Raw genomic sequence first — 27,435 nt, 5'->3', positions numbered from 1 at the left:
ACTGAGGAAATCTAAATTCATCAACCAATATATTGTTTCAATGTCCTCAGTCGTCACTAATAGAATAAGACCTTTTCCTATACAAAAAGTCCTCTGGGACACTCATGTCTATCATGAACTGGAACACACAACGTGAATCATCTCAGAATATTTTGTAGATATGCTCTCAGGCATTAACGCAGTCCAACCATTGAATTACCAGTTCAACTAGAGGAAGTGGCCTGTTCATAAAAAGATGCCCCTCAAATTCAAAGGACACATCTAGTCAACTTTGCTTTTAGATTAGCAGTATATAAAGAGTGAGGTTATTGTTTATTATTAGTTGTTATATGATAATGGATAGTTACTCTTCATTTTAGATTAAAGCACCTCTGTACAATCAACACTTCAACAATATAACGCAATCCAGGACTTACAAGATGTGGAAACAATTTGAGGAACACCTTACATGTTATCCAATTCAACGAAAGAAGAAACAAATAAACACACACCACTAACTACAGCCCCCAAAATGACCAGAGAGCTGAATCAACACTTCTGAGCTTCACGAAAGGACCTGTTGCATTAGATTGTACATGTGTTGCAATTACCGAGTCCGACTGTGATTTTCTTTTGTTTGTGCTGTATGTGAAAATTTAATTCAACTTTAAAGTCACGAGTAAGTCTCAAGTCTTGGCTATAAAGTCCAACAAGTCCCACTTCAACACCAACACGTCTCAAGTCAACACCAACAAGTCTCAAGTCAACACCAACACGTCTCAAGTCAACACCAACAAGTCTCAAGTCAACACCAACAAGTCTCAAGTCAACACCAACACGTCTCAAGTCAACACCAACAAGTCACAAGTCAACACCAACACCAACAAGTCAACACCAACACCAACAAGTCACAAGTCAACACCAACAAGTCACAAGTCAACACCAACAAGTCACAAGTCAACACCAACACGTCTCAAGTCAACACCAACACGTCTCAAGTCAACACCAACAAGTCACAAGTCAACACCAACACCAACAAGTCAACACCAACAAGTCACAAGTCAACACCAACAAGTCACAAGTCAACACCAACAAGTCACAAGTCAACACCAACACGTCACAAGTCAACACCAACAAGTCCCACAGTTACAAGTTTCGAATCGACCATTTTGATTTTGTCAGTCTTGAGTCAAAGTCATGTGACTCAAGTCCACACCTCTGTTAATCAGTATTGTTGTTAGATCATTATTTGTATTGGTCTGACTGCTGTTTTATTTGCTTTTGTTGTAGTCCTAAAGGCCTCAGACGGCACAAAAATCGGACAAAAATAGATTCAGTTTTAGTCCAGCATGCTCCAAGGTCTTAAAAGACATTTATACACTCAGACCTTTCCATTTTGTGATTTTCATTTTGTCTGTGAATGTGCTTTTTGTTATTTATGCCTGCCAGTGTTTTGATTGATTTATTGCTCAGTTTGCCAGAAATCTAGAACTCATGTACAATTACAAATGTAATGAAGAATGCATCCTGAATAGCTGAACCACACACATGCCAGTTGCATTGAATGAACACGTCCAACAGGACAGAGAAAGAACACGAATCAGACAGAAAGGTACATGTCGAGTAAGAACTGATCCACATACAGCCATGGCCTAACATTAAGACTACAAAACTTTGAATTTATTCTGTTGAGACAAAATTTACAGAACATGTCAAAGTGTTTCTTTTCTGTAAACTAATTGTAGAAAACATTCAAGAGAAAAGATTCTGCTCATCAAATACAATCAATCATTCAGACAGTGACAGGCAGGACGGCCCAGGACATCAAATCAAAGTTCTTCATCAAACATGTTCTCGGAAGGTTGCGACATTATCGACTCAGCTTTGCATTAGGATCAAATAACAAATAATCATCGACAAGATTCTGCTTCATTTACACCATGTCAAAAACTAAATAAAGAACAGTAGTCAAGAACGTATCTGCAGAATAAGTGCAATAAATCTGAAATCGATTCTCCTGTGATTTTCGTTCTCACTGTGTAAATCCCTTGTCAAACCACTGTATTAACCCACATATTACACCTCTTTAGAGTAAATGTTCCACCAGTACTACAGGTTGTTTTAGGCACCTCCATGAGAGCAAATTTAACTTGGATAAACCATTCTGCCAGACCAATTAAGGCTCGTTCACTCCAATTCAATTCCAAAAGGCATGAAATCAATCATAATCACTCACTGATGAGAAGCCATCATGTTGTGTAAAGTTGCATCACAATGCTTAATATTAGGCGACAGAAGTTTGTAGTTCCCATGGCAGTTTCATATTAAGTGTGAATTTATAACTCACTTCCATTTCCTGCTAAAGCAAAACCCTCTAAGGCCTCTAGACAAGGTGTGATAACAGTTGTGCTCTGTTACATGTCACACTGTGAGAGATGGTCTGATGACATCTGTGTGATATCAGATCTGAGGGCATGTCTACAAGCAGTTAGCACGTCATAGGTCATTTCCTTCCATGACTCAGTGGGGTGTCTCACAGTGACATCCAGGACCACAGTTTGGATTGACGACCACAGATTTGACCACATTTCTTTGAAGACGGACTGGGAAAGGCCAGAAGCACACAGTGAGCAGGGTCCTTTGGGACCTACCCTGAAGGTTTCGGTGTCATTGTCCCGGTGTGGCAAACACACTCAGTGTAAAATAGAGTGTGGAAGGAATGCAACTCACACATGACAAAGCTGCTCTCTGCAATTTAGCACAGTGGTGGTGTGAGAACCGTTTGGACTGTGTGACCTTCCACACACAGAAATCCTTCAAAGAAACATAATAAATTGTACATAACTTGCTCATCATCACCCGGTACTATCTGTTATTATTCATACCATAAGTCATCAAAGGGACAAGGGCAAAAGACGGGACGTTAGTGGTGAGTGGGGGAATTTCCAAAAAGACATCCATTTGGCCTTCTAATAAGGCAGACAGGAAGTCCTTTGACCCAGGTCTGGCAGGATGTTTTTAGTGAGTACCTGTGAAGCATCGCTCCTCTGTGACAGAAAGTCACTTTCTGCTCAGGTTGCATTACTGATAAACACAAAAATATATTTGCAGAAAACCACAGCTGCATGTGCAATGAGAAAGGGAATCTGATTTTCATTCACAAAGTTGATATTGTTAAAGTATCAGGTTCCCTGTTATTACAGAACTTTGAGATTAGGAGAATGAGGTCATAGTATTTTGGGGAAAAGTCATAATTTTGAGAAAAAAGTCAAACATTATGAAAATAAAGGTTGTGATATTGTGGGAACAAAGACATAACTTTTGAGAAAAACGTGGAATATTGGGATAATGTGATGTTCTAAATGTATACTGTGCTACTCCGCTGCAGTCTGTCCATCTACAGGTCAACATGAGGGATGTGGAGGATCTGAAGTTTTTAGAGTTCACCAATAAGCACCTTATTAGGTTTATTATTATTATTATGTTTAAGAACAACTAAACCGGACATGCTCTTCATCCAATAATGAAACATTTAGCTTGTTCTTAAAAGTTAATAATATAGTTCTCAAAAATACGACTTAATCCATGACTTTGTTTTGTAAAATTATACTTACTAAGATGATTAAAATTGTTATCTCGTCACATGACTTTTTCAGTTTGTAAATTAAGCTTAATCTTAAATTATAATTGAGTAATTACTAACTTTTTCATGAACCATTAAAACTTCATCTTTATTTTCATAATATGATTAATTATGTAAAAATTATCTCATAATTAATCATTATATTATTGTGACTTTTTCTCATTAATTACAACTTTTTATTCCTAAAAATGTGACCTCTTTCTCTAAATCTGGTTCTTTTTTTAAAGATTTGTTTCAGTGCAAACATGAAGGGAGTGTTTGAAGCAGGCGACTGCTATTATCAGTAGGTATATTTGAATTAAATAGATTATGATACTCTACTCCTTCTATACAGATTTAATTCATTTTAAATAATTACACTTAGTAATTTCATGGGTTAGATATATAACATCTGCTATTTACAGTCAGGAATCTAAACATTGTAATTGCAGTGACACTCATTGCTTTAACATCAAGCTGCTATAATTCCAGTTCAGTGATAAAGTGAGTATTAAATGGAGACTCTGGTCCTGAACCAATCGTATTTCTCTTTAAAGCTAAAGAAATGATGTGTCTACTCCTCCGCTCTAATCCAACAAGACATCGACGGACAGACAGATCAGTGTAAAAACACAATGCTGGCTGGATGTCCATCCCACCTTTAAAGGAGAAATCCACCCTAAACACTTCATTCTGTTGTTTACTGTATTCTTAGTATAGCTGTGAATACAGGAGCAATCAGGGATGAAATGATCCGTCAAGATATTTAGAGTGCAGCAGAACACTTTTCATCAACCTCTCAGAACACTTAACTAATCACTAAATAACTAGAATGCACTGAAGTGAGCATCGCAGCATGGAAGTATCAGGGGTGGATTTTCCTTTGACATAGGACAGAGACAAACAGCCAAATCTAGCTCCATCACCACTCTCCCTTCGCTAGATTAACAATATAATAACACCTTTCTTTTTAACATCCGTTAGGCTGGCACCATTTAGAGGACGGTTGAGGACACCTTCAGACAGAGTGTATCCTATCTCCCGCTCTGCTCCACCTCTTGGCCTTCAGGCTGCCTCTCCTCTGAGGCCACTTCATCCTCCAGCTGTGTGTGCACCTGCACAGACGACTCCTGGATGTTCTCTGGTATGACATCGCCTGCGGTTGAGTCCTCCTCAGGCGCAGGAGGAGAGGCGGGGGGGTGGATGCTACCACTGGGAGTGGTACTCGCCTCTCTGGTTGTCTCCTCAGCTGGGCCGATGGAGCTGGTTTCACTAAAGGAGTCGGAGCCCGCCCCTGAGCGCCGGAATAACCTCTGACCTGTGAGGACAACATTAAGACAGGAAGTGCACAAGCTGAGTGGGATGTCATTTTCCACAGGTAGCAGAATTCTCTGAACAACACTGGTAACAAGAAGAGAGAGAGCTCAGAGCACGCTGACAGACATTACTGTCCACTATTTTCATGTTCTTCATCAACTTGCAAGCTAGCCAATATTAACTAGTCGGAGGGGAAAACTTTCTGGAAGATGGAAATGGACTAGAAAAAAGATGCGACTACTTTGAATAAGAAAAATGAGGTTCTTTCCTTCCTCCCAGGAACTGGTAAGGACAATGTTTCTACATTTTGAGGATATATGGGTGCTGATTAAAACATGCCCTGTCCAAAACACTAAAGCCGTGGTCTTGTCTTTCCAATGGGACTTTTGCCATCCAATAATGTCAGGACACATCAACTGTCAATTCTGTACGCTCCAAGAATTATACTCTTAGGATCCGATCAGCCAGACCACGTGCTGAGGTGGCCTGACTCGCATTAAGTCGGGACCTCAGTGAGGTGTGGACAGCAAGTGGACACAATCCAAACAATTGATCAAATGGAAGTCTCCTTAACTTTGACAAATTTACACCGTTGAACGATAGCAACCCAACTTTAGAGCACTGACATGGGGGAGTGGGTAAAAAATGAATGAAATAAAAAGAAACATTGAGGGAATAGGGAGCAGAAGAGTCAAACAATAGAGGAAGCTATCATAGCTTATTAGCTGACTCACAGTATAAGGTTTCAGATAGGACTCCATGTACACATGTCTTTTGAACTGATTGTCCTGGGAGTGACTGGGCTAATGAGCTCACCAACTGAAAGTTAGCTTGCTTGCTAATCGACACTTAGCAAGCTCAGGAAGCTTATTTTCCCACTCCAATTATAATGTATTCACTAAATTGATGTATAGTCCCAAGAACAAAATGTCAAGAGGGAGTAAAGCTTCAGTACAGAGAAAATAAGAGTGATTACAGAGATATTACAACTGACTAGCGCTACGATGTTCCAGGCTGGCTAGCATGTTAGTCATTAGCTGGCCAGCAACAGCAGTTTACCAAAAAAACCTGCGAGTAGTCACGACGCCACCGAGTTTATAGAAGCACATATTGTGGATTCTTTTCTCTGTGCCACTGTCTGGAGTGAGCGGCCTTTATAGTTTGGTTTTTTATCCTTGTTAAGCTGTTAATAAAACTGGACATTTCCTGCACAGATTTTTGACATGAAAAGCCTTCTAGTGGCTGACAGAGCATACGTATAATCCCTTCCTGTACTGGAAGGCTTTTCATTTGAATGATCTGCAGCTTAACACTGCTGGACCTACCTGGTTGTTTCTTTGATGAGGAGGTGGGACTTTCTTGCAGGGACGACCTGCCTGGCTGGGCCTTGGTGGAGTAAGTCGTCTCTGTGGAGTCCAGGGAACCTATGGGCACACACCATTCACATGTTATACAGTAATACTGACACATATTCACATACTTTGATGTGTACTATTTAGAAGAGCTTAATCATATGCATATTTTAGACTTGTGTTTGAACTGTCCACTTTGACAGCAGTCATTCTACAACTACAACGACATTCATGTGACATCGGACCTTGCATTTTGGACTAGCGTTAAGCTCCTTTAGTTCTGTTGCGCCTCAAGTTCATCATTGGGTGGAAAAGTTACACCTGATGTGACATTTAGTGACTCAGGATTATCATCGCTAACTGTCACCATACAAGGACACTCTGTACCTGCAGCCAAGTTGAAGGTCCTTCCCTTAATAGAACTTTGAAATGGAGAGAACCAGTTCAACACAGAGCCAACCAGAGGAAGCTGTCTCAGCATGCCCTACACACGGACACAAAGGAAGACAAACATTTCAATGGATTGGATTTACTTGCATGTCGACCTTCACACACCCAAACACACACTCAAAATTAGTGAAACAAGAGCAAACAAACATGTTCGTCCCCTGAGAGCTCCTTAACCCAAAGTACAAACTAAAATAAGCAGGCACACACACCTCCTCTATGAGTTTCTCCTCATTGGCCTTTTGCAGCTGCAGCTCTGCCTCCAGGATGCCTTTCCTCACCACCTCTGTCATGTTCTCCAGTAGCTACACAGGAAAGAGTCATTACAATACAGAAATGTCAGAATAGAGTGGTGCAGAGATGATGTACGTTTGTATCCTACAGGAAGTTAGCATCGCCCTGGTTCGCGCGATAAAAAGCAAATGGGATTTTTCCATTGGATTTGGGATTTTAACAGAAAATAAGCTGTCATCGTGTCATCTCCATGTTCTGATAACTGTTTGCTAGATCAGGGCTTGGTGGGTCAGCTCTGAGATGAAAAGGTGCTGGGTCTCTGTAGTTGCAGATGTGACCCCTGGCATCCATCTTTTACCCATAAAGTAAAACCAGGGCCTATATTCATCAATCCTAACTGACACACATTCTCAAAATGGCACACATTTGCTCCTACTGTTAGGACAAGGAGCATTTAATCAACGTTTGTTAACTTAAGAAATGACTCCTATCTATCTCTGCCAATGTATCGGAGTCGGAGAGCTCCAGAGGAGTCCTGACATGTGGTTACCACGGGACAGCGTTCAGGCAGAATCCAAACACTACCCGATCCGTCAGCCCGAGATGAGAGACTCGCCGTGATTCTTTGACAAAAATCCAGGAGTGGCAGAAATGAGGGTAAAAGTGAGGACATCCAGCAAGCCACTTTCACCCAGAGGTAGTTTATTTCATCAATGTAATAGGGCTGTACCGAATAGTTAGACACTTTATTCATAACCTTTATATTTGAATGATGTGCAGCTTCTTTTGTTAGTCGGGCTAAAGCAATGTTATTAGTATTATATATTGCATAATTAGATTTGCTACGTTGTTTCCGATTAATGTGACTCAAAAATTTCCAAGAACTCAAGAGCGTGTTTAAGTCCAAAAGTCATCATTTATTGAAAAAAAGATAGATGTTGTAATTTTAAAATTCACAACACGTTTTGATTTGTGGGTGTTTAACTTTTCAAAAATTTTAAATGAGGTAAACAATGTTTTGCTCTCCTACTTGCCAGCATGCTCCTGTACTAACAGGGCGGTCTAGCAGAAATCTAAGAGCACCAATAATTACATTTATATAACCACAAAAACATCAAATCATACGGTTTTAAATAGTGTTGTCTGTCAAAGCCTTTCTGAATGAATGCGTTTTTAATATGAGATGCATTTAAATAAAAGTTGTGCACATGCATGGTCGGAGGCAGATCAAATTCATGGAAGAAAATATTTGTGCGTGAAACATTTGTATGCAGGGTTTGTGAATGAGGCCCAATAAGCTTAGCATTGAAAGCTAAATACGTCCTAATCTACAGAGCAGCAGGAAATACATTTACATTGCTGTGCACCGCACTACAGTGTCCTCATAGCTGAGATGAATTTCATATTTCAAATTAACCTCCAAAATGCCTAATCTCACAAACAAGTGTTTGTTGTAGTTGTTTAGACGCTAGTAAAACATGCTCAGGTCTAATGTTAAAACACTTCTGGAGTTCTCCAAATATTTTAGCTGCTATTTAATTATAACTGAGTGCAAATAATTGAACTGGGAGAGATTTATTCATTCTTTCGTACTGTTTCATTATTTAAAGACGGGGTATAATTACACAATGACCATCACCATTCCAGTTATAGCCAATTACAATATTGCAACCACTTTGTCAGTATTGGTGGGAGGTTACTGATTGAATGTAAACTATTCATTAAATCTTTGACCTTCAAGTACGCTAGAAAATAAATGATATAGCAGTTACCCTTCCGTTCTCCTCTATGTCCCTCCCGAGGGCAGCGACTGTGTCCACCAACTCTGACACATCAACGTCCTCGGTGACCATGCCAACAAAGATACAGTCCTCCTCCGTCCCAAACTCAGGGCCTGGGGAGAGAAGAGATGGAAAAGGTAAATACTCAGTTACATCTTTCACAGGCTTCTCAAATGTGAAGAGGTGCTACTCACCAGTGGAAAAGATGATGTCAGTGTCAAGGTCTTGTAGTTTCTTCAGCAGCTCACTGTTGATTTTCTCCAGCTCCTGCTTCCTCCTGCTCTCATCCATCCCTTCAGCCCGAGGCTCGTACCTAAACATCGACACTCAAGTTTGAGTCCCACTGAGCGCCACAGCAAATGCCAACGTTGTTAAAAGGACAGCAAGTACAAGTGAAATTGATGACGCTGCTGGTTTAATCCTTCAGTTAAAGCCATGTCGTTCACTTGTCATTCAGACAGAGGTGTGTTTCACACACACGTGTTCATTCAGACAGAGGTGTGTGTCACACGCGTGTTCCACATGATTTCATTCATCATGATGCTTGGTGCTCAAACAGTCAGAGTTGACGGACAATATTTTCCTCATGTTGATATTTAATGTCAAGATGTCGGCCATATTATCTGCCCAGAGATGTGTTTTTGTTGCTGCTGTTTACATTCCTTATGATGCTAATCCCACAGATGCAGCACAGGAATGTGCTACTGTCTTAGTTTAGTTTGTCATGTGTTCGTTGTGTTACAAATGGGCTACAACTGAATTTCGTTGTGCATCCCTGTGTTTGCATAATGACAATCAATGATCCTTGAATCCTTGAGAGTGAAGCTGTAAACACAGAGAGGCATCAGATGAGGAAGACATTGGTGAATGATTACCAGACATTTGCACACTGGAGTTTATCTTGTTCAGTCAGCTTTTTGAAATGACAGAGGAACAAATCCTGCAGGAAAATTCAGTTTTCGTTTTTTTTGGCATACTCTAAAATACAAATGTGAGTGATTTGTTTTAGCCAATGGCCATTCACCAAGGACTTCCACATACTTTGAAAGCATTGACAGACTATTCCATCCACATTTATTCCAGACTAAAACTATTTTTTGCAGCGCTGCCTGATTACAAGTCACACATCAAACTCATTAACAGCACTATTTAAAGCATTATTTTGATAGTGCACATACTGTATATGGGGTTACAATGTGACTAATTGCTTTGTAAAGCAGCATGTCGTAGCTGCTGCATTGAAAATATCAAAGAGCATGTAACCAAATATAAGCTGTCAATGAAGTCAAAGACCCTCTTTAAATTGAAACATAAATACCTATTGTCTGTGAATGTAGCATTTAAAGTAGATCAGCTTATTTAGTGAAGGCGATGTGCGTGAGTCTACTCACATTATTGAATACACTTACTGGAGGTTGCTTTAAATGAATACAGGTAATGTCTATCCACTCTTACCGGACAGCACCAAGGCCAGGCCAGCTAAGCTCCTCTATGTATGTGAGCGAGGGAGAGTGTCGGTGGGTTTCCTCTCTGAAGTCCTGTCTCAGGCACATTGTGGAGCACATCACAGGCACCACCTCTGACAGCTTCTCCATCAGGTCCTCAACGTTCTCCTCCTGGGTCCCCAGAACTGGAGAGGAGGGAGGAAAATCATGGTCATGGTGATGTTTTCATTAAACGTTACCGACAGTATCTAACATCTATTAAAACATATATCAAGCAGAGTATCTTGCTTGTGTGTGTGTGTGTGTGTGTGTTCATGTTACCTGCAGCAGTCAGGAGGGGACTGAAGCGAACACATGTACCCTCGTCCTCAAGCTCCACCACATCTACTCCACTGTTGGGAACCAGCTGAAGCAGCTGTTCACCCAGCTAACACCAGGACAATAGAAACATGAAAACATCAAATGTTTGGTCGAGGACAACACTCAACTAAATTGGTTCAGTTCTAACTTTTTATTCTTTTGTTACAGCACAAAATATTCATGTCAAACGGCCATGGGCTAAGATCCATAAATCCATAGTAATGACCAGTGTGAGCTTCAAAGTCCACGCTTTATTCATGTTCATAATCATGGTATTTCTGACTGCAACATGAAGATACAGTTAAGCACCGCAGCACCTGGTGAGTTATGTGCATTAGTTTTTGTTCTAGCAACAAAGAAAGATTCAACAGATCTTTCAGCCTGCAGATGCTTCGGGCCGGGGCTAGCTGGTTAGCAGTAGATATCTCTGCAGCACAAACATTGACCTATTTGACACAACGTCAGCACTGCTACTTCTTCACATTCTTTTGATAATGTTAGTTATTTTTGTTCATGTTTTGACTCAGATCTTACAGGTTGCACCTTCAGGCATAGTCCTGTCTAGGGATGACGCCCTGAAACTTGGCTCTAGACAGCAATCGGTTCCAAATGAGTAAAAACTCAAGAGTATCGATGCGGTCCGGAGTTCACGGTTCTGCTATCGGTACTTTAGAAGTTCCAGAGATGACCTTGTCTCAAACCTCCTCTCTCGGTCTCCTTGTGCTTTACTCTGACACACACACTCCGGCTCAGTACAGTGTGAGACACACATCATGGCAGAGAGAAGAAAAAGATCCAAAGTGTGGCTACATTTGACTCCAGTCGATGCTGAGAACTCTCGTTGATACAAATGCAATAAAGGGAGGTATTAACAGTAATATATTACAACATTTGGCTTACAAGCAGAACATAAATCTGCAGAAATGCTCAGTTTTCTCCTGATTGTGGAGCAGCCGTCCATCCTCGTCCACTGCAGGGAACGTCAGTGATGCCATACAGAGTTGTAAGAACAGGCTAATAAATGATTATTACTGAGCTAATTTTTTAGCTGCAAATGTATTTAAATGATTTTGGAACTTCTTGTATTGCTGCTAAAGAAAGACTATTTGTTTAAATACAAGAATAATAACGCAATGTGGATTATTTTCTAAATGAATTGTCTTTTTTTCATCAAAAAGAACCGATAAGAGTATCGATAAGAAATCGACCCAATAAGCTGAATCGTGGAGCACTATTATCGATACAATCCTAACAATACCTATCCCTAGTCCCGTCATTTATATGAAAATATGAATGATTGCAGCTTTAACTAGCATCGGCACAAGTTACAGTACATGTTTACTCACCCATCTGTTGAAGGCATCAAGCACCTCTTTCTCCCCGGCACAGTAACCTTCCCCTGAGCCCCCACTGGATGCTATCAACACAAAAAGGGAAATGGCGACCAAAGTAAGAATACAACAATGAACTAGGATTATTTTTGTTTATAGTGATATTATTATCCTGATAGCTCAATAACCTCTACATTTCGTTCTTATCTTTGGGCATTAAAGTACATATTTGAGCATTTAGTATGTGTAACAAACTGAAAAGGCTCAAAAGGTCAACTTAGCTTGACTGAGCTTTCAAGCATCTTGTGGTCTTCTAAGCTGAAGACCACACCCGTGACCAAACGTTTTGAGAATGACGCAAGTATTGGTTTTCACAAAGTTTGCTGCTTCAGTGTTTTTAGATCTTTTTGTCTGATGTTACTTTGGTTTACTGAAGTATAATTACAAGCATTTGTGTCAAAGTGTCAAAGGCTTTTATTGTCAATTACATTAAGTTTATGCAAAGAGTCAATATTTGTAGTGTTGACAAGAAGTTGCTCTTAGAGGATGTTTTGGTACCTTTCTTTATTCATGGCTGTGTTCTGAGGCTAAATTGTGAGTGAGCCCACTCCCTTGGCTGGGAAGCAGCCCCACACAGGAACGGTCTCAGGGTGCTTTGCTGTTGGCACGACACAGGACTGATGCTAGCGCTCACCTTTTCTTCTCCGGACAGGCTTTTTTCCAAATGCCCCAAACAATCGGAAAGGAGATTGATCAGAGAAAATGACTTGACCCCAGTCCTCAGCAGTCCAGTCCCTGTACCTTCTGCAGAATATCAGTCTGTCCCTGATGTTGTTCCTGGAGAGAAGTGGCTTCTTTGCTGCCCTTCTTGACACCAGGCCATCCTCCAAAAGTCTTCGCCTCACTGTGCGTGCAGATGCACTCACACCTGCCTGCTGCCATTCCTGAGCAAGCTCTGCACTGGTGGTGCCCCGATCCCGCAGCTCAATCAGCTTTAGAAGACGGTCCTGGCGTTTGCTGGACTTGTTGGGCGCCCTGAAATCTTCCTCACAACAATTGATACCTCTCTCCTTAAATGGTTGATTTAGGTGCAATCTTACTAGCAATTCATCTGATCACTCTTCATAACATTCTGGAGTATAAGCAAATTGCCATCATAAAAACGGAGGCAGCAGACTTTGTGAAAATTAATATCTGTGTCATTCTCAAAACCTTTGGCCACGGGTGTACAATGTACAGAAAAACCCACTCACACAGACCTTTAATCCTAATCACCACGTACAACATGACCGGTGGTAAATGGAGTTTATATGAGGCCTTTTTAGTCTTCCAACCACTCAGAGCGCTGTACACTACATGTCAACATTTGCACACATTCACACACCGATGGCAGAGGCTGCTATATAAAGGTACCATCTGCCCACCAGGGTCTAATCTAATCATTCACACAGTTCGGTATCTTGCTTAAGGACACTTCGACATGCAGACTGGAGGACTCTGGGATCAAACTAGTGATTTTCCGCTTAGTGAAAGACACGCTGAACCAAAGTTGCCCCACAGATATAGAAGTGAGTCCCATCCTACACAAAGTGCAACATGTTATGGCTGAAGATTGGGACAGACAGGACCACCAGAATCATGTGATATCCTGTGACTGATGTTCCATATTTAGGTCATGTGATGACAACAAAGCTAATGATGACCATGAGACCTGATTGAAAACTAGTAATTGGACCTTTGAGCTAATAATATCTTATTACTTTAGGTTTTAACAGCTGCCATGACAATAAATAAGGTCAGCATCGACGTCATCGCTGTTTTTGTGATTGACAAACAGTCTTCATGAAGATTGGCTCATTATTTTGGGTCCAGGGAGTGTGAACCTTACCAGAACTCATTTCCTGGGAAAACCTGAAAAGCACCACAGGAGAGTTGAGTTCATCCTCCACCTGTTGGACAAACAAAGACACGGTGAACATCTGATGCTCAGGGATCGTGATCCTCTAACCAGTGATCTGCTCAATGACATGCACAACTGTTACCATCAGTTGAAAGGGTGCGATGTTGACATAGATTTAGGAATTTGCTTTGTGCCCATGCCTACTGAAGCTACTACGTGTAATATCAGTGGTGATTGTAACTGTATGACACATATTTGTTGTTTGATTTGTCAAACTGGTCATTATGGAAGCGATCGAGTCCTTGCCTCTCAGTGGTATGGAGCAGCTAAAACCCAACTACTCCATTATTACTGTAAACTATTTCAAAAGAAAGTCTATGAACCATGCACCCAGGGCACTGATGCAGGCAGCACCTGGACATGTCTGTGTTTCTGACTGTGTCACCCACATACAGAGTTGGTTTCACCTGTTAAGCATTGCTTTGTTTTTGGGGTCAAATTGTACTATGCTATGCCATTTAACCAGAGTACAATTCTGCAAACAAATACTGGCAGTGAAGTTGCATGGGGTGCATTTCTGAACCACTAAGACAGGAAAACAAACCACAGTGAAGCCCATTATTGATGACATTCAGGTGAAACGTTAAGAAAAGCATCATGCCTGGGTGGGGCTGAGATGAAGGCTAGTGTGTGGATGTGAGGGTCATGAATAATCCACGAGCATATGGGGTGTTGTCAAGTTAGAAAACCAGAAAAATGACTGTAGTGTGTTTGATCCATAAACAGGAAACTGGCTCTGCACCCAGGACAGGTTTCAAGGCTTCAACATGCTTCAGGCCAAGTGCTTGTTGCTGTCTGAATCCCACCCGGGCATCGGTTGGCCAGGTGTGTGGTCATTCTTCACACTACCACAACTACTACTGTCGCCGTTTGTGTGAAGGTCTACATTCCTTGAATGACTTCAAGAAGACACTGTCTGGAAATGTGTGCCGTTTATCCCAGCTTGCCCTTCTCTATGATGCATTCTTCATGTGTGGCCACTCAGAAGAGGTTGTAACACTTTTGCCTTTGGATGTGGACAGCGGACACATTGTGACCTAGTTCATTTGAATCATACTGAGGGTTTTAATTCAGCTATCAGACAAACTGTTGGTGGGCTGATGTACATGCACCAGCTCCAGGGTTTCCTCCTTTCAGTGGGGGACCCACAGACCAGAGGGGTGAAGAGGGGTAACATTAAATCAGAACTGGAATCCAAAGTATAAAACCACAGGAGAAAACCAGCATTACATGAAGCAGGAGTTGTGTCGGAGCAACGGGCTAAGCTAAAACTGATTCAAGTACACAGCAGCCCATACATACAAGCGGCAAGATGTTTTCAACCAAGCAGGAAGAAGAGACATCAGCTCAGACAAAGAACTATTAAGCAAGAAAAGAGTAAACATAAGATCACCAGATTGGATGCCTCTACTTGTGCAAACACTATGACTGTGTTGCTCAAAAAGAAGAAAAGTAGAGCTCATGGTTAACACAAATGCTATGACATCATCACTATGATAAAAAGTGAAGTTCCTCTTTTTAACCACACCAGAATCACAACCATTCCAACACAATTCAGGTCAGTGTTAGACCAGATACCGGTGATCATTAAATAGTTGTTTCTTCAAACTAGTATCCAGAGGATTGCCATGGATTCCATGGGCCTGGTCTACTACAACATTCACTGCTAAAGATTAGCTGTACAAACAAAACACAACCCACAGTACTGCAAAGACCACAGAGAATGAGCTCATTATAGCTGCATTTCACATTATTTGAAGTCAGCTGACAGCCAGTATAGGTTGCTTTGGACTTAAACATGTCAGGAGTCAGCATTGATTAGCAGCATTGCTCCTTCATGGGGAAAAGAGCCAGTTGATGTAGTTGGGGCATCTGATGAGGTTACCTTCAAGACTCCCCCTTGTGGTGTGGGTGGAGACCCGGGGAAGACCTAGAACATGCTGAAGGGTCTGTACGGTATATCCCAACAGGCATGAGATGAAGAACATGGCTAAAGAAGAAGAAATGTAGACAGCTTTGCTTCACCTGCTACCAGGACAAGCAGTGAAAATGGATGGATGGGTTTAGACTCAATGGTCAGTGAATGTATCTGAACACTGACTACATAAAACATTTTAACAAGACTAAGAATCTGTAACCACGCTAGCAAGCCTGCTAACATGGTAACATCTGCATGCTAACATGCTCACAATGACAATGTTAACATGATGATGTTTAGCAGGTATACGGTTTACCATGTTCACAATCTTGTTAAGTGTGCTCATGTTTGGACATTTGGTAATAAACCAAAAGTATTGGACAGAATTACATTTTGACCTGATAATGGCGCTAGATGAAAAGTCAGTGAATGACAAAAGTTATTACAATTTATCCTGTTGGGAACATACATGTACACTACCGTTCAAAAGTTTGGGGTCATCCAGACAATTTTGTGTCAATTTTCAGTTTCTTCGCAATTTCTCGCATGGAATAGCTTCATTTCTAAGAACAAGAATAGACGGCGAGTTTCACATGAAAGTTCTCTTTTTCTGTCCATGTTGAGAGTATAATCCAACCCACAAATGTGATGCTCCAGATACTCAACTAGCTCAAAGGAAGGCCAGTTTTATAGCTTCTCTCACCAGCATAACTGTTTTCAGCTGTGCTAACATATTTACACAAGGGTTTTCTAATCATCAATTAGTCTTCTAAGGCCATTAGAACACTGGAGTGATAGTTGCTGGAAATGGGCCTCTATACTCCTATGTAGATATTTCATTAAAAACCAGACGTTTCCACCTAGAATAGTCATTAACCACATTAACAATGTATAGAGTGTATTTCTGATTAATTTAATGTTATCTTCATTGAAAGAAACAGTGCTTTTCTTTGAGAAATAAGGACATTTCTAAGTGACCCCAAACTTTTGAACGGTAGTGTGTGTACAAAGTTTCTTTGCAATCCATCCAGTGGTTGCTGAGATAATTCTATCTGGCCAAAACTGGTGGCCTGACCGACAGATGTTACCGTAGAGCCCCGCCCCCAGCTTGTTTTAGGAAGACAACACAACTTCTGTCTTCTGAATCCACAAGAAGAAATTTTGTCCACATAACTCTAATTGAGTGTCATTACTTTTAAGTTCTGTCCAACCCTGTTCATACCTGGCAATAACACGCGTCTCAGGTGACAGCTTAAAGTACAGGTGTGAATGCACCCATGTGAGGACGCATTGAGATCCAATTGCTCAGACCACATTCCAAGGTGGCCACATTTCTTTTAGCACTGTAAGTGAATGTGTCCTGGTAAAGACCGCCTACTCAACAGCCAAGGTGTGTATAGTCTTGATTTCTTCTTTATCTTTCTTGGCAGACTTGACACAGGAAGTGCATTTCTTCTTCATCTTCTTCGGCTTTACTGGCGTATCACATGCAAAGTGCATTGTTGCCTCTCGCTGGTTAACTCGTTTAACCCAGCAGGCTAAACAACAACGTATTTAGTCTTTGCAAGCGGAAATGATGTAAATGTTTGTTTGAATACAGAGCTGGGAAGTGAGATCCGATCACAAGTGGTCACCAGCAGTCGTACCATACTCTAAGGCGCATGTTAAGGGCGTCTGGGGGTCATAAAAACCTTCCACTCTGCTGCTGTGGAAAGCATTTTAACAGGGGGCATCACCAAGAGGTATTTGGATTTTAAACAAAAGGAAGTAATGAAATGCAACAGCACATGACCCATCATTAATTATTTATGACCCTTGTATTTCTTCCGAAGGCAACAAAACATAATGACTGGGGAGAGGCATTCCCTGAAGTACCTCAAAGAGCATGCCTGAGTGCTCCACATCCTAAACAATTAGGAAGAAGTGAGCAGTCCATCAGCCAATGGAGACCCAAATACCGCTGAGCTGATGTGAGTGAAGGAAAAATGGTCAGGAGTGACAGGAAGAAAGAAGAGGACGAGAAGGGAGGACAAAGGGGAAGGGGGAGTAAGGGAGACAGGCAGAGGCTTGGTCCCACCTACAATAGAGAGCATGAGAGAGGCCAGAACGTCCCGGAGTGAAGCCCCGGAGATGGGCGGGATCGGTGACACCACACCCTGGAATCAAGGCAACCCACACTGACTATAGCTACAGTTATACACACACACATACAGCAAAAGATTCACATCTTACTCACACAGTGGTACTTTAAACTCAAACTGCAGCATCTTCACAGTGAATGCTGCTGACCACGACCAAACTGAATTCCATCCTTCTTTTAACGAGCGTCTGTGAGTTTGAGTACCACGGTGTAATGATCCTGATCCCCAACACTCTGATTGTTCACTGCATATGTATGACAGTTGTGTTAATGTACAACGCTACTCATCCCAGCTGGGGAGTATTCACATCACATCTCAGTGACTGTATGGATGCAGTATGTGCCTTTAGTGTATGCCAGTGAACAATCCTTGAAGCAAAGTCTGTACCCCTGAGAGTGTTTTAGTGTCAACACAACTCTGGTTTCACCATGGTCAAAGCCTCGACGAGAGAGATCTCTGTCTGAAGCACATCCTATCAACACACACGGACCAGCTGGAGGTCATACATGTTATTTATGAATACATGGAGAGGCGTCGACCCTTGTGTCAAACAGAAGCATTGTACCTCAGCTGTCCATCATGCAAATAAGATTATTGATTAACCAACATTTCTATGTCAATATATGTGTCTGAATTTCATGTGGGTGGTGATAATATCATAAGATCAGATCAGAAGTTGTGCCAAAATCTAATCAGGTCCTCTAGCATATAGGGGGAGTAAATATAATATTATGCTCTCAAATTAATGTTTTTAGAAAAGGTCTACACGGAGACAAAGGCTCTGGTTTCATGGTGGTGTGGTGGGCTGAAAAGGGAGGGCTAAATGCTTTTATTTGCTCTTATGTGTAAACTATTTAACATGTGTATATGTTTTCAGTAACAAATGCATAAGTTGTGATTTACCTACTCAAGACAATATAAGGAGATGTGGAACAAACTCGCTCTTCTCCCGATTTAGAGATAAGGCCTACTGTGAATTAAACTACTAGAACTAACACTAGAGCCAAAGTTCAGATATCAGCACATATCTGAGAATCTTTTGTATGATGGCTGTCATGTCAAAATATATTCTATACTTTGATCATCATACCTAAAATGTCCTGTTTCCTGCCCATGTATGTAGCAATAATCAAAAGCAGGCAGAGCAGCATGTAGAGGGCAGTGCTGTGAATAGGTGACTGCAGCACCATCACATACACAACGGGGCTCTATTTTTACTGAGATGAACACAGAAATATCCCTTTGTGGATATTTGTTGGTGAGTTACAAACAGTAACTGCACTTACCGTTCTCACTTCCCTCACAGTGGGGTATCGCTGACTTGGTATCTTCCTGTTTGTGCAGGTTCTCACAAGAACTCTGTTCACCTTTTATTGTGGTAAACATTCTGCTATTATTCATGGCACATAGAAAGAACACCTACCGATGTTTTGATGGAGGCCAGAGCTTTTAGTTTCTGCAGGAGCTGCTGGCTCTGGAGGGGAGAGAGATAAAGGTGAAACCAAAGAAAAGAACAGGATTTTATTGCTCAACCTCATAATATGACACCTGTGTGCCACATTTCATTTATGCCAACATTTAAATTGGTTAAACATTTGTCATTGGTTAAGATGGAAAGATGCTCACCAGAGCGGTAGCATGTCTGATCTTCTGGACAATTCCACTGTGACCGAGGTACTGCAGCGAGAGCCACAGAGGCAGCGCTCGCAGCTTGGCCACCGGCTGGCTGGAGGTCAAACCCGCTGCCAGAGACTGAGACACAAAACATAGAGGAGCAGTGAGTCATCCAACTATGAAGCAAGGAATCTGTGTGTGTGTGTGTGTGTGTGTGTGTGTGTGTGTGTGTGTGTGTGTGTGTGTGTGTGTGTGTGTGTGTGTGTGTGTGTGTCCTTCGCATATCTCGACAACCGTGTTACAAAAGTGTTACGGTTGGTGCAATTTGGACAGGTGACACCAGGTGACACGTTCAAGATAAATAAACTCTTAATAAACAACAGACAGCGCTCTGTGTAGCAGTGGGGGCGGGGCTTCAGGGCTCTGCTGACTAAAGGTGGAGATACACTGGATCTGTTGACATCCTTGATCCGGCCACCCGTTGCATGATTGATACAGCTCGGCGAGTTGACTGACTATTCGCCGTATCTGAATTAGTATAAATCAACTCAACCTCAACTTTATGCAAATGAGGTCCGTCCATCACGACGCACCAGGCTCACCAAACTCAGATCAAACTGTCAAGTTAGGCAGCGCTGGTCAAACATCAAGATTCTGTCAATGTATTGCCTATTCTGGCCTGAAATGATTTCAGAAACATATTTGAGTTACTGTTCAGCTGTAAAATGACAAAGTTAGTGACCATCACGTTAGCAACAGTCAAGCCAAAACCAAGCCCCGCCCACTGGCCGGAGCAAACTCGCCCATAAATCAGAACATTTGGGTTCCAGCACGCCTTTCCGTTTGTTAGTGAACCTCCACCCAGAGTTGAGCAAGTCTTCTGCAGCAGAGCTTTACAGGCTCTGGTTCTTTGTGTGCAGGTCACTTTAGTCTGCTGGATTTTACTAACTGTACAACCAAACTCCTCTTCACTTCGCTGGACTCAAGCAATCAAGGAGGCCAAGAAGACAAGGCGTCATATCTTTGAGGTACAACACATGCTGAGTAAGATCTGGTGTGTACTTAGCCAAAGGCTCAATAGCTGGTGCACAATCATAGAACATGAGGATAATTCATTCGTTTCACTGAGGCTTTTGTAGTTGGCCTTGGGTCGGAACAAAAAAAGATATGAGGCAGTCGTCAGTAGACTTAGAGGGAGAGCACTGGCTTGTCAGAAAAATGTATTAAATGTTAATATGCAACAAAACTCTATTTCAATCCTCATAGGCACTCCTTGCCCAAAACGTTCCGTCAGGCCGAGAGCACCCAAAGAGCACCGTGGCGCCTCATCCCTTCATTTCTAGCGTCGGCTCCTGAAACACTCCAACATCACAGCCCCAGTTACACTGTGCATGTGTCAAAGCCCACAGCTCCTATGGGGTCAGAGGCCGTGTCTCAGCCTTCATTTAATAGCCTTGTGACCGATGAACGGTTCTCGATAACGCTGCAAGCACGCGTCTGGGGGCTAAGCAATCGGCCGACACCCCAAACAGGCACGGCACTAGTTTAGAGGAAGACAAAGACAGTGTCATTGACAGCTAATCCCAATACAACTAATGAAACCTTTAGAACAAATCTTAACTTGGGTACTTCAAGTTGAAGTTGGACTATAAGAGGAAAATAGGATTGGACAACCAAAAACACGCATCACTGTGTTGAATCAATTGGTATGAAATGAGATGAGCCTACCAGTGCAGGGTCTTCATGTCTGTAGAGGGTGACAGCAGTAACAGCAGGGAGTCCCAACCACTGACCTGGTGTCAGTGTCATACTGTCACTCTTGCTGGCTGCCTGGAGGGAAAGGAACAACGTTCACTGATAAACACACGTCACAAGAGAAAGTCAACGTAAGACGGCTTTTCCTGGGTGTCTGGCTCCTACAGTCAAAATGACGTGAGACAGTAGCTCAGAGTGGACACTCTTCAACACTGCCATCTCTCTGTTTCATGTGCTTTTACCTCCTCTCAGATATGCTATGTGTCACATTGCTGGCTTCATTCATCTGTGATGAGGTTTTGTTCTGTCATAAGCTGCCACAGCGCTGGGTTTTGAAGTTAATTTAGCATCTTAACACTTGATGGAAATGTTCACATTTTTTCAGGTTTCTCTTAAAACAATATCCACATGCCCATGTGTATGTAAATAGAGGTTTTGGTCCCTGTTCCACCTATCCATACTGGCTTCCTAATGTGATTCCAATGTGAGTAATGGAGGACAAAGCCCACAGTCTTGGTTGGTGTCTGTGGATCAGGATGAACAATGAAGACCATTCATCCTTTCAATGGACATATAGCATGCCATTATCATTTTAAGATAGACTTATTCAAATGTGAACCTGTCCTTTAATCAGTGAGCATGGTGAAGAGCAGGACGTACGGTACATTGAACGTGTCTGCCATTTTACCGTTAGCTTACCATGATAGCAGAGGTGACCTGACCCAGTGCCAGGGTTGCCAGGTTGACCCTGAAGCAGAAAACACAACAGCATGTTAGAAGTGAACGTTACAGCAGTGATTTCCACAGCTTTTCTGACAGTAGACTTGTGTACGCCACAACATATACAGCGACATACCAATATATTTCACAACGTCTCCTCTGTTCACACCACAGCTCCCTCTTAAAGTCTGTGTGTTTGAGCGAAACCACAGTAAAAACCACAGCATCATGTTCCATTTAACATAATCATCTTATCTTTAATATCATAATCCAAGTCACATCCACAACGTTAACTACTCTTCTAGAGCACAGAGCAAAGTTCTGGTGAGCAGGCAGATGGAGAACAGAGGTGCGCATGCCCTCAATCGTCAATGTACGATCAGCACACGTCTACTGCACAAACAGAGTATTTCTGTAAGTTCATGTTAAAAATAAGGTGCATGAATACAACCATAGGGTGCAGAGAGTTAAAGAGTTGACCCACCCCTCCACATGGAGCCACATGTTGTACTGATCACACAGGTCCTTCAGACGAGCCAACTTGTCTGTATGTCCTGCCCCAGGGGTACCTGGGAAAAAAATCAGCAGTAAAAAAAAGTCTCATGAGCAAGTGATTTGCCTCTCAATGAATATATTCAGGACCACCTGTGTACAAAGTCAAACATAAAGTGTCTGAACTGTGATTATCCGTCACCTGCGTTGGCGATCAACAGCAACGGAAGCTTTCCGGTTTCTATGTCCTCTTTGATTAGTTTGTCCAACAGGGCAACGTCCTGACAGACAAACAGGATATGAGTCAAAACTCATTATTTTCAACTATCTGAAAGTTTGTTTTCAAAGTGATTGTCATTTGGATTCTTTTACCATTTGGTGTTGGGATCCAAAGATGGTGTTGCATGGGACTGTACACAGACTAGAGAGAGGCAGGCCGAGCTGATGACACAGAGACCAGCGTTAAAATAACGCTCATGTTCTGTTGTGTAGGCAGCTGGATAAAATACAGTATAATCTGCATGACTATATGATACTGAATACTGATATCAGACACTTTGAAACTATTAAAACTCATAGATTCAGTGTGAAAACGTCTCAACAATGCTAGTTGTGCTGCTAATAGGATATTTGTTAAATACCTTACTTTGTTGACATTCAACAGAGAGACTGTCTGCAGGTAAATAAGGGCCTGTGTGGAATCTTTTCTTTTTAAAGCCCCTTCAAGTGTACAAATCCCAGTGGTAGCATAGGAACACACAGGGTCTTTAACCTTCATCATGTGAGAGTCCTACCTGGCTGCACAGATGCTGCCCCAGTCCAGACCTGCCGGAGGCACTCTGGTAGATGACGGGCTGTCTGGAGCTGAGGACTGAATAGCCCTCAGAGGCATATTCCTCATAACGGGCGTTAATGACCAGCCGGCACACTTTGACTAGGCCGTCCCTGTCATCCTCATGGAAGTAGGCTGAACCGTTCTCGTACCTGAGAGACAGTTAGAATGGAGAGTACTGAGAGCAGAAAGCTCCACCAATATGTTGAGTTGTAATACAGAGCCAAAGACAACAACTGATACAACTACAGGACCTGAGATTTAGCATCGTGTATTACTGATTACTTTTCTACTATCACAGACTGTAATGAATGAGGCCTAGATGTATTACACAGGCCAACAGACCGTAGAGAACCTGTCTCCTGCTGGTTTTTACTGTGTGATGATGAACACATGCAAAGCAGAAGTGATTAGTTTCGATCCTAAGCTGCGCCGGGCTTGTAGCCACAGGTCTACCTGAACAGTCTGCAGAGCCACAATGTGGTGTCGGATAGGATCCGAGTGGTCAGCTTCCTCAGTCGCTCTCTGTCCAACACGGAGATGTAGGCGGCCAGGCTGTGACCCAGCAGGGCCATGTGACCCTGTTCACCCACATGCTGCATCCTACTGGAGACAAAGAGCAGCTTCATCACACACCGTATTCCTCTATTCCTTTATTTCCACTGTTCTGTGATTCAAGACAAACGACATTAGCTGTAGTTGTAACAGTTCTTCTTCCTTCTACCGATCAGGCCAGTCTGGCCTTGGTTCATATCAGCTTGAGCCATGCATGGACTGATTTTATGATGAGGAACTAGACGCCTGATAAGATTCATGACACCATAAAAGGACTAAGATCATCTTACTCATAGCTACAAATAAGGCTCTACATATTAGGGTATGGATTTGGATTCAACATGACACTACATGGTTCATTTGGAACAGTTGAGGTCCAAAATGCTGACAGACTATCCTCATGTATTGTTGCTCACTGATGAGTTCTACTTACTGTTGACTGGGCTTGTCCTCCTCCTCTTCCTCATCATGAATGAGGTTGTGAACCAGGTGCAGTATAGTGGCAACATCCTGACCGCTGCACAGGAGACGCAAAGGAACAAGAGATGAGCATCAGCTCTTCAACTTTTCTCACGCACACAATTCCACACTTGGTATCAAATGTCATCCTCAACACACTGACTCCTCCTCCATCACTAAATACATCTATCCTATACACAGACTTATACATATTGCTCAACGAGCTCCAAACTGACCGAGAGCCATCCAGTTCTCCATTGACTCCAATAGTAACTGGCCCCAAAACATGTCACAAGGAAAACAGAAGCCTAACACAGCAGAAGCTGTATTTCCCACATGTTTGACAAATATTTCATAGACGTGTGTTCAGAAGAGTCTGCTCTCACACACTGTGAAGCATCCTCTAAATAATGAGCAGGAGACAGAGTGCTGTGTCGAAGGTTACTGACCTAGAAGTGACTCAGAACACACTGCTGCATCCAATCGTGGTAAGAAAACGATATATGACCTTAAGTTGATACTGTAGTTTATTGATTGATTGGGCCTCATGCAGGAGGCAAAACACAAACAATTGTCCTCTTATCTGTGTACGTATTCAGGGTTTGTTTGTGTTTTGTTAGTCCCCACAGATTTCTGTGATTCACCAATATTTTCTTCTTTCTGCTCTTCTCTTAGCTAAGAGAAAATGTCACTAGTGGTTCAGAGGTTTTACCAAGAACAGAAAAAACATCTAGTCTTCTCAGACTCAACTCGTTTCTTCCAACACAAGAATATTCAAAGGAGACTTAAAGACCTGCAGAACCAGAAAGGGATAATGTGTGTGTGTAGGGGTGTGTGTGTGTGTGTGTGTGTGTGTGTGTGTCTCTTACTCTCCCTGCAGGGGTCCAGGGATGCTGGTTCTGCTGAAGCGCCACTTCTCTGGTCCCGTCTCTAGCTCTCTAAACAGATGCACAACAACACAGACTGTAATGGACGGTGTTGCTTTCTGTGCTCATTGGTTAGAAGTTTAACCTCAGACGGACATACAGATATGTCCCCTCAGTTTGCTGCTTTGCTTGATGTTACATCCTTGTGTTTCCATAATCTTAAAGAGGGTTAGAGTTTCTCCAACATCATAGCATCATCAGAAAGTTATTGATGGACCTTGTGGTCATTTTTCCAGCAGTCATATTTGATACTCGTAAATTAAATCTCACCTCTGTCCGTCTCCCAGGATTCTCATGGCTTCACTCAGATTCTTGCCCACTTGAGCAAACGTCGAGTCCACCATCGTCTAAAGTGTTTGTGGATCTGTGTGTGTGTGTGTGTGTGTGTGTGCTGGGAGCAAGTTAAAAAGAATATTAGGACAAACATTTTTAAATCAGTCATTACAAATGCTGCAACACTAAAACTGTGTGTGTGTGTGTGCGCGTGTGTGTGTGTGTGTGTGTGTGTGTGTGTGTGTGTGTGTGTGTGTGTGTGTGTGTGTGTGTGTGTGTGTGTGTGTGTGTGTGTGTGTGTGTGTGTGTGTGTGTGTGTGTGTGAGTCAGAATTGTCACTGCGCGCATGCATTGAGACACACTGATGTTGTATTCACAGCATCACATGCAACAATGTGTAAAATGTGAGCCCATCATGTCCAAAAGACTGGAAACAGGCTGAAAATATATTCTCTGTTAATACAAACGGTAACATGTTACATTTTGTCTCCGTTTTCTTTTTTTTTGAGATGACAGAGTAAAAAAACACTGTAAATACTGTGCATTTTCATGTACATTACGGTAACACCAGTGTTGTCACAAGTTCAGTAGCCAGCGGGAAAGAAACCAAATAAAAGCTCAACAATCTCTATACTTGATGGGCCGCATTCAGATGGGTGTGGACACTTTCACTGTGTTTACTTTGGACCAACTACAGCGTTTTATTAAAGCATTACCTACAACGCCTATTTAAAACGCAACTGTTTCAGCTGCTAAAATAATGTCCTTAAGGCATGATAGCATTTAACTTCAAATATGTATAATGATTTATCTTATAGTAATAATTATCTGTTAACATAGATTGTATTAGCGACTAATTCATTTGTTCTCTGCTGATAGTTGTTGAGTTTTATCAACAGATAGCTGGGAGGAACTTTGGAGATTTGGGGACGTACAATCATTTAAACCTGGTGGTGTATAAATGTATAAATACAGAAACACGGTGTGCTTACAGTAACGACAGGTTGAAGATGTGTTGTGATAGGCTGCACACATTAAACAAGTGAATACAGGTTCTTTACAAAGATATTTAAACACACATTTAGATATTTAGCTTTATGTTAAAAATGTGGACATTAAACAGTCTCTAAAACAAGAAAATACAACTTTGATCTGCTGTCTATTTTTAGACAATATTAACACATGACACAGCTGTGACGTTATGCACTGCTAACATTTATTTGTGTTCCTATCTTTTGCCATTGTTTGTGTTTATTGATTTTATTAGTTTCATTTAAGCACACCGTAAACCTCTCTTTGAAAAGTGACACACATATTGGAATTTTGAAATTAAAATACAGTTGTTGTTGTTGTTGTTACTACATGTATCGCAGTGCAGTACCCTGTTCGACCAAAAAGAAACATTAAGTTATAAACAACGTATTAGGTCTGTTTAATTATTTTGTATATTGAGAATTTCTTATTTACATTATGGATATGATACAGATCTACATGGCATGTATCGCTCGACAGGAGGATCTGTGATCTGGTGAATGACCAGCAGTCCACTGCACATCCGCATCGTCAGCGGACACGTTACCGAGAGCCGCTGACATATGACACTGAAAACACCCGCTTCACGCTGCTTCCTCTCAGCCAGCAGCTTCCACAGAGCCGGAGGACAGCGGGGAAGCAGTGTGTTCGCTGCCCGTCTCACGGCCCGTCTCACGTCTGACACAGAGGGCTAGCTAGCAACACACACAGCTGACCGAGCTCTTACCTTCACTGCACACAGTTGTCAGTCTGGGTCTGTGAGGGGGGGGCTGGACGCACACGGTCCGGGTCCGGGTCCGGGTCCAGGACACGTTGTCCCTTCAAAAGTCTTCGAGAAAGCTCGCTGAACCTTTGAGTTGGACACGTATCAGCTGCTGTGTTTTCTTTCT

General features: G+C 42.0%; 1 protein-coding gene across 1 annotated transcript; it reads right to left on the bottom strand.

The window, feature by feature from the left end:
* Positions 1–1,632: 1,632 nt before the first annotated feature.
* pdxdc1 (pyridoxal-dependent decarboxylase domain containing 1) lies at positions 1,633–27,435 on the bottom strand. The gene is made up of 23 exons (XM_079178171.1): positions 27,273–27,435; positions 25,511–25,631; positions 25,184–25,252; positions 24,289–24,372; positions 23,757–23,906; positions 23,263–23,452; positions 22,841–22,909; positions 22,671–22,749; positions 22,461–22,545; positions 21,956–22,004; positions 21,230–21,331; positions 19,514–19,639; positions 19,311–19,361; positions 13,757–13,817; positions 11,884–11,954; positions 10,499–10,604; positions 10,188–10,362; positions 8,927–9,045; positions 8,724–8,845; positions 6,930–7,022; positions 6,658–6,754; positions 6,244–6,342; positions 1,633–4,919 (listed from the first exon to the last, which is right to left on the bottom strand). Exons 2-23 carry the CDS (start codon positions 25,582–25,584, stop codon positions 4,636–4,638), a joined length of 2,355 nt encoding a protein of 784 aa, XP_079034297.1. The 5' UTR covers positions 25,585–25,631; positions 27,273–27,435; the 3' UTR covers positions 1,633–4,635.

The sequence above is a fragment of the Pholis gunnellus genome (assembly GCF_910591455.1).
Source record: "Pholis gunnellus genome assembly, chromosome: 17".
Classification (NCBI taxonomy): domain Eukaryota; kingdom Metazoa; phylum Chordata; class Actinopteri; order Perciformes; family Pholidae; genus Pholis; species Pholis gunnellus.
The sequence above is the reverse complement of the archived record's forward strand: the minus strand, read 5'-3'. Positions and strand labels throughout refer to the sequence as shown.